Here is a 17568-nt window from a genome sequence, read left to right on the forward strand (position 1 = left end):
ATTCAGTTTTTTATCAAGATAAGATAATTTGATGCTAATAGGCAACTTTTGTGCTTTTACTTCACTATAATTTTGAATGCAGTGAGTTTAGATTCAGTGAGTGAGACTTTTAGAGTATTTCTAACTCAAGTACTTTCTCCACCACTGACAATGTAACCAACATTACTGTATTTCAGGATGTGCTGGAGCTGTGAGCACAGACAGTGAGTAAATAGAGAGTTCATAGTATGAAGGGACTGCGGCTCTATTTCAGTCTGTTGTTAGGAAGTCCCAAAACCGCGCATGCCCAGTTGTTTCACTCCCAGTAACTAATGAATATTTAAGCATATTCCACGTTCGGCGCCCTGTGATTGGACCTTCCGGCTCAGTTTCCTGTGTTATGTTTGAGAGGCGGTTTTTGAGGGCACTGCTCAGCTCCCTCTGTAAATCACTAAGCAGCTCGCTGTTTGGACATTGCTCCGCCGCTGTCAGTGTAAAGACTCACATCTGACCGCGCGATGGACGGACGACACCGATGAGCCAGCCGCATCCATGCTGTCAGGAGTTTATCGGGAATATCGTCTGTAAACGTGGATATTGTCTTCTGGCTTTAGGTTAACCGACTCAGAGTTTTTTGAAACACTTTGAACTTCACTGAGGTTCGCACAAAGACTGGATTGCGGACAGGGAAGACTGCGACTGTTGCGTTGAAGTGAGAGGATGGTGAGTGATATTTACGCTGGCGGAGATATTATGGCACAATTTGTTTTGTACAGTCAATATAAAAAAATATTTAACACAGAGCAATGTTTAATCGATATATATCCCTAGCCAATAATATTCTAAAATTAGACTAAGTTTCCTTAGTTGCCTTGTCATGGAAAACGTAATATTTGTTGGTACTCTGTTTTAATTAGACGTTTATTTTTGGAAGTGCTTTTCTCATATTTATCATGAATCCCACAAGTAGTAACAGTCCTGACAGTCACAGACTTGTTGTGGATGCAGTGAAGGTTATTAGAGAAGGCACTGACTGAGTGACATCCAGAGAGATGTCATTTAAAAACATCAGTCAGGTGTATCAGGTGCAGCCATCTTTCAAAAAACCGGTTAGTCTTGGAGGAAGAGGAAGAGGCAGCCAGGGAGCGTGTGTCAGGTGGAGTGTGTCTACTGTGTATGATGTGTGCAGCCTGTTGTGCATTACAGGGAGACAGGTTTTTCCTGGTTACTGAATGCCATTCCTGACACGCCTAGAGCTAAGTTATGGAGGACATTGTGTGGCCTCATCCTTGTGTTTTGGCAACAATTCCTCAAGTCACTGTCCTCTGTGGCAGAAATCCCACTCTGGCTGTTGAACATAATAATACAGCTTGATGCAGCTCTTCAGCACATTCTTACAGCAAGGAGACGGCACTTAACTGAAGGTGTTGTAAATTGCCTCAAGAACACAAAGTATATGTTTGTTTTGGGTTAAAGTTTACCTTCAGGAATATTCTGAAGAACTCAAAATGTCTCTGTACAGTATGTTTCATGCATTACAGCATCTTCAAACCTGTTCACATACACACAATGTCTATTTGAAATAGGCAGGACAGAAATCTGTGAGCATTCTGCCATCTTAAGCGTTGTATGGAACCTGTAGGTCAGGTTACCCAGAGGAAAACCCCAATGGAGCATTGTCAGCATAACAGAGCTTTTACACTTGAGCCATGACAAAAAATATAAAAGCAAAAAAAAATATATATATATATATATTCATGCAGAATTCCTGCCTTAATTCTGCTTTTGTGAAGCTGTTATCCCTTACACACTCTTTTTGCCTGTGAGCGAATGAACAGCAGCTGTTTTCTCCCTGTGAGGTGACCTAAATGACAGCAGGAAATACTCTATAGCAATGACAGAGTGGTGAATATAATGGTGTTGAGAGATAAAACTTTCATCTCAACTCTTTCAAACAGTTTCTAAGACTTGCTGAAAGTAATGTAGGTTTTGTCTTTAGAGCTTTTTAGAGGAGGTTAAGGATGGTGCCAGCTCATGTAGAGAGTAGAAGAGAGAGAAAACAGTCTGATTGTCATCCTCACTGTCTGGAGTAGCAGACACCAGCATCGCTCGCTGGGTCCTTCTCTGCCAGATGCTGAATAGCAAGTCGGTATGACAGCAGATGGTTTGCATTAGTTTCTCCTACAGGGAGGTGCGTACTGAGCAACCCCCCTCTCCCTTCATTTCAAAGCTGGTGCTCCATTTTCAAACCCATCACTGCTGTAGAGATTTGCTCAGGAATTCAAGCCCTCTCTCTGAAAACAAGACGAACACCCATTCTGTGGACCTGGGGAACTCGTTAGGCTTGTTGCTGTGGTTCAGTACACTCACACTCTCCTCCTGATCAGTTACGTCTTTGTTACAAAGCTACAACTATGCTTTCACTGCTTTACTGTCTGTGATGACGGACCTCTTGAGTGTTGACTTCTGCTGTTGCACTTGTAAATCATTCTGGATAAGCTTATAAACTGCACACTTTAAATGCAAGTTGTCAGCCACCATCAAGTTTTTTCGCTTTCTATCAGTCTTCTTTATGCAGCTCCTGTTTTTTTTTCCATTTTCAATGGAAATGTAACCTTCCCAAAACTTTTATTATTTAATCTTTAAATTTATTGCAAGCAAGTATTGTAATATTTTTTCCAATTGGAGTAATTGCTGCTTTATTTGTTTATTGTTGTACAGTAGCTGTCATCGCTGCCAAATTAAACATTATAGGGACATAAGACAGTAGCTATGATTTTGTATTGTTTCCACAGAAACCAAAGGCTCCATGGGTGTAGTCACTTACAATGGAAGTATATTTTTATTTATATTCATGTTTCATCATTGAGTTGTCAAGTGGTGACATGAAGACCTCCAGTATTCTTGTAACTGTGAAACATGATATTCTGAACGCTGGAAGTGGTGAGGTGGGGAGCACCCATCGGTTTTCTCTCCCTGAGCAGTGTGTGCACCGTGCAACGCAGCTGCACAGCTCAGCTCTGTGTGTATGCTTCAACTTTGTTTTAGAAGTGACTACCAACTGAAGTAATGCTTGTGTTATTGATGAGGAGAGGATGTAGCTACTTCAGCTGATCACCAAAGGTTGTGCATGAAGCAACTAGACAGAGTGCTGTGCAGAGATGAACTCAACTTAATCCTGTTTGGTAAATAATTACACAGCTGTAATATTTTATGGAGTTATCATGGGGTGTAAATTTAATCGCACATCAGCTAAAATGTGATGATTCTGAGTTTGCGTTTGCTCAGCATGGAGCAGATAAACACTCCCATCATACTAGCAGATGATTGTCTCTAACAAATTAAAAATCTGTCGGGGGTTAAACCAAATTGTCTTGCTCAGCTGTTATAAGATCATCAAACTCCATGCCTGAACAGACAACTTCTCTTTTACTTTAAAAAGGTAATGTAAAAGACAAATACATGCTGTTGTAAATGTTATGACATTTACATACATAACTACTCCATGTAATGTCCTTTGATGCTTGTTTAGTTTATTTTCCTTGTTCTTAGATCATAAACCACGCAGTGTCCTTTTATAGCTGCCTATTTGCATGTATGACTTCCCTCATCATGGACAGGGAACAAGGTCAGACTCTTGCAGCTGTGCTCCGCTTATCTGCTCTAATAGTTTCCCATTGTCACATGCCAGCCAGTGTTTGGCCTCTGACTCAGTGACTAGCCTCTCACTCTGTCCATTGGAAACTTCATTTGTCTTTATGTTGTCAGTTGCATTAGGTCTGGCCTGTAGATTGCTATTGTTTAACCTTACTTCCTTAAAAAGACACTGTACTAGCACAGGGAATTAAAATGGCTATTATATCATGAATAAAAAAAGTGTGATTTTTATGGTTGATCTTATAAGCAGCTGAATTCTTATAGTGCCTGACATTTTTTGTTTTTCGTTAAGTAGTTTTTCTTTTGTTGCTGTTTGCTCTGCTGAATTGAACATTAGGGCCATGAGTCAAAATGGGTCACCACCTTTGTTTTTGATATTTTTTTTTCCAATCTAGAATCAGTTAAATGGAGACCTGTATTTACCTGAGGGCAGTTGTAGGATATTTAAATGTATATCTTTAAATAATAGAGTTGCACATGCGTAATTTTGGTACAGGCAATCTTGGAAGAAGTCACAGGAGCGAAGACAGTGATCAATGAGGAACAAGAGCAGAGTTAAAGCTTTTTAAAGGTTTGTCAGCCTTTGTATAGAAAGGCATGAATGAACTGACTGGAAACAAAAGTCAAAATTAGCTGGTTTGAATTAGTTGTCTTTTCTGGCACATGTCCCATGGCAGGGCTGAGTCAGCGCATTTCTTTGTGGAATCATGCAGTGACCCGAGCGTCAAAATAGTATCCTCTTGAACTTGATGTTATTTTCATTCATAAACACTACTGTATTATATACATGCACCAGGCCAGCTAAATAAACTGTAAGAGTAAAAATGAATGGCATTAATAGATGGTACATTACAAACTAAGTTTAGATTCCTGCCTGTAGCTGAATGACAGAGACCACATGAGCTTTTTCCTTAGCTGTATTTATCAGTTGGCTATTTGCAACTCCTTGTCATGCAGAATTCAGTAGCAAAGATATCAATATGGGTCATGACTGGACTCTAATGTTATCATGTAATCACTTTAATTCTCCATGTGGATTTCTCTTTTTGTGAATAATAATATCACTAACAGGCCAAAACAAAGTACTTGGATATGATCAGCATTGGGTTTGGCTGCTTCTGTTGGATTCCTGTCATCATTGACAGAAGTGGTTATTTACAGCAGCTAGGGTCACAATAAAATTAATAAAACTAAATGCATTTCCAAAATGAAAATCCTGGACCTTTCTGTTGTTAAACTTCATCCTCATATGCATTCCAGCTGGGTAACATATACCGTGTAACATGCCCTTAACAGGACATTCACCAACTCTGTTTTCTGATTGAAATGGGCTGCCTGTAGTGTTTGTAGTTTTTATACTTTGATGCACTTCTTCTTTTTATTATCTATAGTTTCATATAGGCTCCTTTTCCAAAGTAGCAGACATTTCTTGCCCTCCTTTTTTGGATACTCAGGACTAGCACATCTGTATTTTTATTGAACACTTTTAGTTCTGCTCTTTAATTAGAAGAATTACAGTATACGCTATCAACCAGTGCAGACTGGTGCTCCCACATACTGGGAAGCAGCTAAGTGATTTTGTTTGTGCTGTCAGTGTATGAATTAAACAGCTGAGTCATTCTTTTAGCTGCATTATTACTGTGTTCACTTTGGTGGAGTGCATAAAGTCAACGTCATTAAACTCACATTCATCATACGCATGTACCACACCCTTTCACCCATTGAACCTGCAGTTGAAAACACTAATGCGCTTGTGGTCACAGTCCTAAATATGTAGTCCGGAGTTTATTTTTTTGTTGCAGATACAGTAAGAAAGATTAACAACAGTACTGTCATGCTGATCTATCACAGTTCTGTTTGATCTCGTCATAAAACCTCCTGTAGCTTTTGGACAAACTTAAAACTCTGGAAAACAAGTGTTGTTTACTGAAACCACATAGTCAGGAAAATACATTCTTGCTCTTAGGTTAAAGCAGAGGGCTGACCTTGTCTGACCTTTGTGACCTTTCTCACAGAAACGTGAGGCACCTTTGACCAACATTAGCTTCTCAGTCTGTAACAGCACTGTACTCAAGATCCAAACAGTTTCAGCTCACAGCAAAAACAATTCCCTTGATTTGCGGTGTTTTTCAGAGCTTTACTTCTGTTTTCTGACTGAATCCTGGAGGTTTATCTGTTTTAATAGATATTAGATTTCCCCAAAAACAGACGCAATGCTTCTGTTCTGAGTGCAACCATTTGATTCAGCTGGAAGCTCTCCTGGAGACCTTTAAGAGACAATGACTTTCATAATTACAGCTGTTTGATAATGTCAACTGCTGGCTTCTCAGTTCTAACACTAGAGGATCTTTCTGTCAGTGGTTCATCATAAAATAATGGAGGCATTATTATGTAGTCAAAAAGAAAGCAGGGCCTGATATGATATGATCAGAGCCATGGTTGTTAAATTTTTAACAACCCACTTTAAAAGATTTATTCTCTAAATGCTAGATTTTGTCTTTATTGGCTCAGTTTTTTTTTTTTTTTTGTCAAAACTTAGATCTGACGATCGGTCCATGATTCTCATTTTTAGCTTCTAAGAAGTGAAGAATGTGTTGAAATAATTCATGAGCTGCAGGAAACACAGGCAGTCCTGCCAGGTTTTGTGGCATTTTACCAAACCAAGTACTGCTTTGTTGTTACACACAATTCACTATGTCAAGTTTCTCCTCTATCTTTAGTTTTAGATGAAAAGAGTGCAATTTGTGTCTTAACATGTATTCAGCTGCTATGAGAGAAGATGCTGATTTGGATTTCCACTGTAGATGGTTTGTCTACATTCAACCACTACTTAGACTGCTTTCAAAAGATATTTAAAAAGAAATACAGCATTCTGAGACATGTTTCTTGTCTAGGATTTCAGCTGAGCTCCACCCTAAACCACATTTCCTTTGATATCACATTTTATTAGGAACCTTACTGCTGTTGTCACCCATTTAAGAGATGGGTTCAGTTTGAGATGTGTAAAACAAGCAGCTCTCAAGCTCTCAAGAAAAGTGCTGTTACTGTGAAGCTGAAGCTTTGTGTAGTTCAGTCTGAGACGTGTTAAAAGTCATCCAGTATCTGTTTACACTTGATCATTATGTCCTCTTTCTTTGGGAGGAAAGGTGCCCTGCCCTGCCCTGCAGGCACAGCATTATAACATCATCACAACCACTCAGGTCTCGTGTTACCAAATCCGAGCAGATCAATATTTTTCTTTTCATTCTTCCCTTTTATGTGACCTCTGGCAGTTCAGATAACAGTGTGAGTTATCTAGTCACGGGGAAGGCCTGTTGGTTGCATTATTTATGATGGTGTCCCAATTACATGCAAGTGACCAAGTCACCATTCAAGTTATCACAAGTACAAAGATACCAAGAGAACCGTCTCTGCTCACCACTATCCTCTACTGTATGTGCAGGTGTTCTTTCACGGGATCATTTACAGGAAAAAGTTTTATGTTCACATTTCCATAAATCTCATATTTCCTGTGAATGCACAATTTCCAAAGGTTTTGGTTCCAAGTTTTTGCATTGGTAGGGAAATATTATAACCAGTATGACAATAATTGTCAGGTCAGAGTTGTTTTGATTGACAAGACAATGCTTCTCCAAAGTCTAGTGAGTTTTGGCTCTGACCACTATAGTGACTGCTTTGTTGCCCCACTGTGTGTGTGGATGTGACTCAGGCAAGCGCTACTGGCATTGTGGCTGTGGTTTAGGGTTGAAAAGGGAATGTCACAGTTTTCACTAATTGTTATTTCTGTGTCCTAGTCAATGTGTGTGAATTTTCAACCGGTTTCCTTAAGTTAGATGTCTAGTGTACGCTTGAACATGTGACTGAACACAAACCCAGTCAGTTAGTATGTTGTAGTTCCACAAATTCAGAGCATGGTTCATTGTCAGCTGAGCAGCGCCAGGTTTTATATCCTGGTGAGATCACAAATTTAAAGTTTAGTTTCTAGCTGAGGCTGGAAGTAGTGCTGTGTTAACAAGCATCATTTGCACTTTCAGATAAATAGGTAGAATTTCCATTAAAGGGTTAGCATTGAAAACAGAAAGTGGTTGTGCCAACTTTTGGCCACACACCATTCAGTGCCATTCAGCCTGGATCAGATGCTTGATTCAGCAGTTATTTCCCGATATAGTGAAATATTGATATTTAAGATGCTGGTTTATTGCTTTCTTTTCACTATTAGAATTCTGCAATTGTATGATTCAGTTCTTTCTGGCGATTTCTGCGAAAAAAAACAGATCAATTGATTGCCAGTGATATTCACATGTTTAAAAAGACAGCAGTTCATCTCCAATGTTTAATATGCGAGGCTGCAGGCTTCAGAACAGACCTTGCAGACATGTCTGCTTGTTCTGTTGGCAGGCGAAGCGACAGGTTGCCTCCTCTCTTCCTATGTGGTGTTGAGACAAATGTGACTGCATGTTGGCTGTAGTACTACAAAATGTGGATTGGCTTTTACAAACAAGCTTTTGTTTGTCTTTAACTCAGCAGCACAGGACTTGGATTTATAACCTAGAGAGGTGTTAGACAAAGTGAACACACATTATACACACATTATACTACACAGTATTTTATGTAAGTATATGTTTAGCGCTGCCAGAGTTTCAACCTCATTAACAGTTCCAGTTTAGGGATAGTTGTAAGCAACTGTTTTCTGCTCTGTGTAATTCAGTGTGCATTTACTCTTTAATCAAGTTCCAGCCTCATCTTTTCAGCATCACTTTAGAGGAAGAGGCTTGTGTGTGTGTGTGTGTGTGTGTGTGTGTGTGTGTGTGTGTGTGTGTGTGTGTGTGTGTGTGTGAGAGAGTGTATGTGTGGTGTCACACAGCAGCAACGACCCATAGTGTGAGACAGTCTGATCCGGTTTGAACTTCTGACACACACACACACACACACACACACACACACACACACACACACACACACACACACACACACACACTACTTCTGCTACTGAGTTTCTACTCTGTTTCTCATCATTGTTTATCTTCCTCGTCTACCTTGGAGAGGCCAACCATCCCAGTCAGCAGTTTTATCAGCATCTGGCCTGATTATACATAGTGAGTGATCTTGGACAAAGTGCAGACGCAAGCAACAGAGACCAGGTGGAAATTCTGTTTAGAGAGTCATACATCCTTAAGCTCTTTTTAGGTAAGATCCAACCAAATATGTTTTGGATTCCACCAAGAGGGGAAAAACAATCTGTCAAAATCAACCCATACGTTCTTGCTGTGAATGTGTGTTGGAGCTATTCCCTGACTTCTTTTGGCACAGTTTAGGAGTGGACAGTCTTGGGAGCAGTTATAGCCCTTTTAGTATTTTAGTGTCCACTAGTCATACTAGACTGGTGAATTGCGTGAATGGTCATTTGTCTCCATTTGTCAGCCCTGTGACTAACTGGCGACCGGTTGAGGGTGTGCCTTGCTTCTTGTCCAGGGATTAGCGGGTATGACTAATGGATGGATGGATAGATGAATAATAGTATTACTGGGAAAAAAGAATAACACATGACACAAATATCCAATGGTTACTGTTTGATCAGTGTTTTTACAAGGTTAAAACAATTTAATGCAAATTATATTCAGTTCTTTGCACTATACCATATTTTGAAGCGTACCATATTCTTGCTTCATAGCAGTGAACTTGCATCTGTTTCAGCCTTTTTTAGTGATGGGTAATCCATCAAAGCAGACATTTTTTGTGCCTTTTTTTTTTTTTTTTAGATACAATAGATACCATATGACTCTGTGATAACACAGGGACTGTTTTGAAAAGTAGTCTTTTTTGGTGAATTCAAGGAAGCTCAGAAATTTCATAATTAAAGAGTCGACTTAAAAAGCATTGCATTCACAGGGTTTCCAAGTTTTAGGATTGTTGGAAAAGTAAAGCCAGGGAGACAAACAATAAGTGATCTACAACATCAGGAAAAGGATGATGTCAATTTGGTTGTCAGACATTAAAAAAGTTATTCTTAGGTTAGAGTGTAAAGTTTCCTAGAAATGTTTCACCCTATCAATGAGCGAAGTACTGTGTGACAGTTCTGTAACTTTGTCAAACAAAATAAAGCTGATTCACTGTTCATTATCATGGACTGTCAGTCACAAGCAAGATTTAAGTCTCTGTACTTCAATTTTCATACTGGAAAGAAAAGAACTGCTGGCAGTGGCTGCCTTGAAGGTAGGAAATCATTAAAAAAACCTTATGTAAATGTAGCATAAAGAATACATGATTGGATGTTAATGGACTAAAACACGCAAAACCACTGGTATGGTGCACGAACCCAGAGTGTGGAAGCAACTTTTGTTCTACAACATTTTAGATGCACAAACCAGTAAGAACTGGAGGCCAAATCAGTGAAAATCACAGATATATTTCCATATTAAATGGACATCCTGAGAGAGTATTAATGACCTGTGAATCATTGTTGTCTAGTGTTAGACTGTGTAATGATAAGACCTGCTAATCATGTCGGGAGCGATAGCAGATTTCCAGTCTGGTGTTTTTAATTTAATTTGCTGTTGATGGTGAGGCAACACTTTTCTCTACATCTGGTTCACAGATTCCCACAGAAAACCCATTACAAAAATTACAAAAAGTAGGTATAAATGAGAGCATTTATAAAAATCCCTCCATAGGTTACCAAAACAAAACAAAAAACACAATGAATTTCATGGGGCCGAGAGTCTCTTTGGAAACTCTTTGGACTTGTTCACTATGGCTGGAATTATCCTTAATTTGTGCTTCAATTTGTGACACATGTTTACCAAATTAGAGTACTTGGGTCTTTGTTCTTGGCTCTTTCGGCAGCAGCCTTTTCATCACACAGTCATCAGCGAGCGCTGATAGTAATTTGGAAATAGCCATCACATCTGAATCACTGCTGCTGGCCAGTTGTTGAGTGTCCTATATCCATAGCCATCTCTAGCGTTTTCTTTTGACCACCACTTGCCTTTCACCTTTTCTAGAGGAAAAAAGAGATGAAGTTTGAGATTTAAAGACGGTAATATATTGTTATACAGATACCAGTGCATATAAGAAATAGATGGACTGTACAAGGTCTTTTTTTTAGATTAAAATTATTCCACAACACAACCACAATAACATATGCTGTATGTGTATATCGTCATGTCTCCATGGTAAGATATTTTGACAGCAATGACTTTAAAAATCAGGTCAAGTAAGCTGTTACATGGTGGCACCACTAATCTTATACATGAGGGCTTATCAGACATGGGGTCTCTCCACTACTACAGTCTGTTCTAGGCCGAAGTCAAATCATATCCACCGAAATGCTTGGTGGGGCACTTTCCTTTAGTACATGACCTATTAGTCTGCCTTGTAGCACTAAAAAGGATGTTTTTAAACCTGATTTAGCTTCAGAGGCTTCAATTAATATAACGTATGTACTTTGCTTTATTAAAAATGCCTTTTCTAGTCTGATGATGACGAACAGGAGACTTGGCGTGTTTCTGTACAGAAACTCAACCTGTTTGTGGGACAAATAAGGCCTCAGTTGTTTAGATATTTGTCCAGTATTCGATTTACTTTCACTACTTGTTTCAAAGCTGTGCGATTTCTCCAGACTTTTGGTACAGGGTGATTAACGACTATACTTGCTTCTTATTTTAGAAGAGAGGAATTCGTTCTCATGGCTTTTGTCCAGATTTGTCTCGGAGGGCAGAGCAGAAACGTAGTCCTAACACATGGTGGACTGTGTGTCAAATCCTGGTGTGGAAAAGGAGAACGACGCAGAAGGGAGAAATGAGGGGAAAAGTGCCGCTTATGATACTGAATCAAACCCAGCCATTTCCTGTACACCGAGCCAGAGCTGCTCAGCACTCTCCATATATGGTAATGGTATTTGCATGAAGGGAAAGCCTGGGCTTATAGATCAGGACTGGTGTTGAAATTCCTTTGTATTAACTTCTGGGAAAAGGTCTGGTCCTGGAGTTTTTTTTTTTTTTGTTGGTGATCTGATTATCTTCGATTACCAGAGGGAAAACTAATCAACACAAAACTGCCCTCTCTGATTTTTATTATACTTCCATTATTAACTGTTGCCATGATACTTGTCAAACTATCATATATTTAGATCTTCTTATCACTGTGTTTTGGTGATATCAGATGCTCACTTCTTTACTGCGTCTGTGTGTTGCTAAGTTGTGTGGTTCCATGGCGATGGTGTTGTTATGGCCACCGTAGTCACCAGTTGTGCCAGATGTCCCCTGTGTATGTGTGTGTATTTGTGTGTATTTGTGTTTGTCTGTCTGTGTCTGCACTCATACTCCACCACAGACCTACAGTAACTCGGATTTCCTTTAATCCGAGCCAAAGAGATTTTTCTTGTCATAACTGACAGCTAAATGAGAGAAAATACATCCCATGATATCTGCATTTTTGGAGGATTACTGGTTTGATATAGAACGACTTTGGTCAGTTAAACACCTACAGGACTTCATCTCCCTGAGCACTTGTATGTGAATAGATGAATCTTCTTCTTCTGCTTTAGCCGCCTGTAAATTTAATCGTTAGTTATTTATTGTAATACAAACTTCTGCTATTTAGTTTTTACTCTAATACACAGTGTTTGTGTTGTTAGGTGTTTTTTCTCCCAAGTCAGTATATCTAATTCCCCTTATAGACATTAATAAAGTTGTATGCATATGCAACATCTGCATACTTCAGCAACATCACAGTGTAACTTTAGGTTTAAAAAAAGAAATCTTGTCAGCAACATTACAGGAAAATCCATAATTCAGTAAAACACTTAGGAAAAGGTTAATGTCTCCACCATTTTCCACATTCATAAAAGTACATTTTGTTACGATGGTGAAACATCTGCTGTTAGTGCAAAATATTACTGTGTTGTTAGCTTTTCACACCAAGTGTCTGGATTCAAACTGACGGAGCAGTTTAAATTTAATGGCTGTATGGAGAAGCGTTTTCATGAATAGTTACTGATTTAAAATCTGCAGAACAGAAATCTCTGTAGGGGAAGTGACCCCCTCACCCCAACAGCCATACTACATTCACTCGAGTGTAACGACCCTTCGACCCCCGGTTGCTCTGGTGCAGCTCCGCAGCCAGCAGCAGAGGAGTGCGGTTGATTCGGGCACCTCCCAGACGTCTTTGTGTGTATGTGTGCAGCCCTCTTTCCCTGTGCAGCTATTGCCTTAGTCCACTCCTGTAAGTTAGAATATTTTCTTTCTCCTCGTGCCTCATTAAACAAGGCCTAAGTCAAAACAGATGAAACAATCCTCAGAATACTTGACATTTACCTCCTACGTCTCCAGCTTATTACCTCTCCCTTCTTAAATCTGCACACTGTCATTCCAGACATAGCAGAGAGAGAGGTTAAATATAGCATGTTCAATTGTTTTCACTTCGTGGTTGGGCCAGCACTCTCTTAACTGTAGACTTTTACGGAAAAGGTTTTCATCTGTTTTCATCTGCTGATGCACTACTTTTAATAAGTAGGTGGCAGCAAAAGGATACCTAGTAATTCCCTGAATAAAAAGAACATTTGGTGATATAAAGACCAGTAAATACAGGGTTCTGGTTGTGCTGGTTCTGGACATCATTGAGGCCCAGTCAGCCCCTCAGAGGACAAAGTAAACTCAAATATACACAAATCTATTCCGAAAGATCAGCATCCACATCCACAATCTTCAGACCAAACATTTACATTTAGCCTTAAACTTTCTTATTACACTTAAATTACCCTTAATATTCACCCAATGTTATAAGTAATGGACTTGATTTACTTAATACTGTCATTCTGTGTCTTTATTTTATACTATCTCTGCTTCTGTCTATAAATGACTCCTACTGAATCCTGAGAGGGATTTCTTCTCTGTGGCTCTTCTCGAGGTTTCTCCCTTTTTACCTTTAGGAAGTTTTACTTTATCTGTATCAAGGGTTTTATAGATTGTAGGGCACCCCAAGACAAAATTTTGGATTTTGGGTTAAAAGAGCAAAACTGACTTGAATTTAATACTTTTAGATTTTTGGTCTGCCACTGGTGTGCCACTTGGTCTGCAAGTGTTCAAGTACATTTGTGTGTTTTTTTTGCCTGTTTCTCTTCGTGGCTTCTTTCTTTACATCATGAATTTGCTTCTTTAACTCCTTGAAACTCCCTGACATCACCCTGTCATCGTTGCTAAGGAAGGAAGGAAGTCAGCATCTCCCTCTGCCGCACCTAAAAAGCTGTAAAACATGTTAATGGGTGTGATCTGGAGAATTAATCAAGCTATAATTTGCTGCTTCCCTCCTGAGGGTAAATACCCGCTGAATTAAGCCGAAAAGCTGTTAACATTCCTCGCCATCTTCCATGCTATGACCGAGTCTGTAAAGTGGTTTTAATTTTGCTGTTGTAAAGAATAAAGTCACCCCTGAGTATATTAAAAGCTTTCTGGCCCTCCCCCTTGATTTAGTAATTTAAAGTTAATTACTAAAAGCACAATGACTTTCCACTGGTTTATTTTGTGCTGTCGTGTTACTTTACTGTGGTCCTAGATATTTACCAGGGTTTTGTCTTTTTTTTCCACTTTTGTCTTTATTGCTTTTATAATGTACATACACAAATAACTCACTCTCAGAACATGCAACTGCAGAGGGAGTTACATTATACAACTACGATTTGCTCATTAAAACCTTAATAATTCACATTATTGACAATAAAATCATACATTCTAAGCATTATTAATTTTCCCGTTTTCTGCTAAACCCGTTCTTCTTTCACTCTTAGAGAATAAGTCATTTTCTCCATCACAAATATTTCCTGTGCTGTATCTAACCACTGTCCACATGTTGGTGGATCTGTATGAAACTGGTCTCTGGTAACAGCCTTCCTCACAGCTGTGAGGGATTTTGACCAAGTAATTATCTTCCTTCAGCACTTCTATAGTTATATTTCCCAGGTATAAAAGAGAACACTTCTTGGAAATTGTATATCCTAATACGTCATTCAATACTGAGTTCACTCCATCCCTCAATGGCTGTATCTTTGGTCAACTCCAGGGTATGTGTACGATGTGACTATGACCACAATGCCTCCAGCGTGCTTGTTGCCTTATAGGAGTTGTTTGTTTTTTATATCAGGTGTAATTAAGAAACAAATTATATTATATAATATATATTATATTATATTATATTTCCAATTACGTTCTCTCCATCTACTGTATGTGAATATACACATGATCATGATATTCAATTCTTTTTCCTACTTAGGTTCTTCAAAAGTGTAATTTTAGCCTGAAATTCTGTTAAATTATGACAAAGTTTAGAAATAATCCTTGAAGTTTTTTGATAATATTGATTGATCATCTGAAACAAGCCTTGTTTCATCATTTTCCCTGCCTTGCATTTATCATTCACCATTCACAACACAATTTTTTAAAATCATGTCAGGAAAGTGGCCTCATTGGTGGGAGTAACAACAAAATAACTGGATCAACTTTTTATTTATAACAGTTCTGCTGTGATAGGCAACTAGGCTGTGTTACTTTCAACTGTCTGCCATTCTTCATTCACAACACCCAACTAGTGATTAAGGTTAAAACCTGTAAGCAAGGTGTGTTACTTCCACCTAAAGTGACAAAAACGCAATCAATTAGTCAGTTGGCATGGTTTTTGATTGACATTTCGTGATAGGATTGAAAGCTCCAACAAGTGATTGATATTCATTTCAATGTAAAACCTTCATTAAATTTGTTTTCTCATAAAGAATCACCAAAAAGAATATGGGATTATTAAATTTTTTTTAAATGCTACGTCCATTAAAACATTATCTATGTGTTTGCTGCATAAAATACAGTATCTTACTATAGAAGTATCACTGAGGGAAGGATTTTATTTTGTCTCTGACAGTATTGTTTAAACTGCCTCTCAGCTCCTTCCTCTTCCGACACTTCCTCACCAAGGGGGGAGGAAGTCAAGAGTTAACTCGTGTGTTGACTAATGTTCTCGATGCTCTCTGTGGTTCTCCGTCCAGGAGAAAGAGACTCACTCCTCAGAGCACATTATGACCCTTGTCCACAGTAGCCAGACACCACTGACTCATAGCGCATGATGAATGACCTCAGTTCTCCAGAGACTCACTCAGCTAGAACAAAAACTGGAATGCAGGGAGAAACCAAATTGTTAGGATGTGGATAAAAGCTGGCTCAGAGCATCTTTAACACTTGGACAAATAACACAAAGCACTTCTGGGAATCTGACCTTGCACTATTTCAAAGTAAACATGGCTCATCATGCTGCTGGGATCAGAAAATGTGAACACTTAAGAGGTTTTTGCTTTAGTGATAATAACCATTTTCCCCTTGGCTTTCACTTTGTCTGATTATCTCAACAGTGTGATAAAACCACACCACCTCCACCTCTCAGTGTGCTTTAAAGCCACAGTTCCTTCATGTAGCTGTGTGGCCTTGACGTCAGACTCTTCATCTGTCCGTACCATCTCATTGTGTCTTTCTCAATGAACTAACAATTGTACATTGTGTGTGTGTGTGTGTTTTGTTGCAGGGGAGCCGGGGGCACTACCGGTACCACTGGCAGAGCCACAATGTCAAACACAGCGGTGTGGATGACATGGTGCTGCTCAGCAAGATCAATGAGGATGCCATCGTGGACAACCTCAAGAAGAGATACATGGATGACTACATCTTTGTATCCTTTGCTCACAATCGTAGTTCACACCCCAGTGATGAATAGTTGAGTCCCATCTCATCGGTGCTATTTCCAGAATAGCTGAATGGTCATTCACAGTGACATAGTAGCAGTGAGTAATAGGTCAGTGTTGGAAGGTAATGCCCTCCCCCTGAGACTCTGCCATGACTAGTGGGGCAAAGGGTCCCTCTGTTCATACCTCCACCCAGACCTCTAAATCCTGCCCCTCACCGATGTCAGATTTACTCCGGTTCTGTCTCACCGTGGTGCAAAATGTCAACAAAACGGTGTGAGGAATAGCAGATTGCATAATGGAGGAATCTTTTTGAATCAGAGCATTGCTGCTGTCTTCTTTGAGTAGCCATCATTTTTTTTTTATTGTGGTAGTGATTAAGACTCATGTGCTGAGGTCTATCATTTTCATGTAGCCGTCACACAAATGCTATAGGTCCAGGTTTTTAAAGTATGGCTGTGGCTGCGCACACAAACACGTAAGCCGTTCGTGACGTGAAACGAGTTGATGAATGAATGAATAACCCTTTGAAAAGCGACGCTGAGCATTCTCAAAGCAGCCTATTACATAAACTTCGTCCACGCTCTGGCAGTGCTCAGGATTATGAAGTTTAGTAAATGCCGGCAGTTTTAGGTTCGACAGCTCTGAGTCAGGCCTTTGATTTGGGTCAATAAATAGCCGTAACTGCGAGGTCTCCCTGCCAAGGCTGTGGGTCACTGTAGGCCACCCACAATAGCAGCTTTATTTGCCTTGAGCGGCATTTTGGCTTCAGGGCATAAAACCTCACAGTGTTACATGGCCGGTCTATTCTCTGTTATTTGTAAGCACTGGATACTTATTTAGGCTCAGGCCTGATCATCAGATACTCCGCTGCTGCCCTGTTTCACACTCTGTTGACGTCATGGCAGACTAAGATTAAGTCATTTCTTTCCTATACAGTTACATAATCTCTTTGTAAAAAATGATTTGAAACTCTGTTTGCACGTCCAGTCATGACCCTTAATACATAATGTCATCAGACATACATTGGTCCCGTGCTTATCTCCATCAACCCCTTCAAGCAGATGCCGTACTTTGGGGAAAAAGAAATTGAGATGTATCAGGGCGCAGTAAGTAGTCTTCCATCTTTTCTTCAAGGATATGTTTGTATGAATGATGCAAATGACTATAAACACATTTAAGAATCACTGATGTGTTATTGAAATGCCGGGGGTTTA

The 17568-nt window shown here is 39.4% G+C and overlaps 1 protein-coding gene across 2 annotated transcripts in view; it reads left to right on the forward strand.

Moving 5' to 3' along the window:
* The first annotated feature begins 433 nt into the window (after positions 1-433).
* Positions 434-17568, forward strand: part of myo1ea (myosin IEa) — a 48406-nt gene continuing 31271 nt past the window's right edge. The window contains exons 1-3 of one of the 2 annotated variants that reach the window (XM_056390120.1): positions 434-702; positions 16195-16338; positions 17371-17460. In XM_056390120.1, coding sequence (XP_056246095.1) covers positions 700-702; positions 16195-16338; positions 17371-17460 — 237 coding nt within the window. In that variant the 5' untranslated portion in view covers positions 434-699. The remainder of the gene's footprint in view (positions 703-16194; positions 16339-17370; positions 17461-17568) is intronic. The other variant, XM_056390043.1, reaches the window with a different exon arrangement.

Source organism: Seriola aureovittata, chromosome 1 (assembly GCF_021018895.1).
Source record: "Seriola aureovittata isolate HTS-2021-v1 ecotype China chromosome 1, ASM2101889v1, whole genome shotgun sequence".
Classification (NCBI taxonomy): domain Eukaryota; kingdom Metazoa; phylum Chordata; class Actinopteri; order Carangiformes; family Carangidae; genus Seriola; species Seriola aureovittata.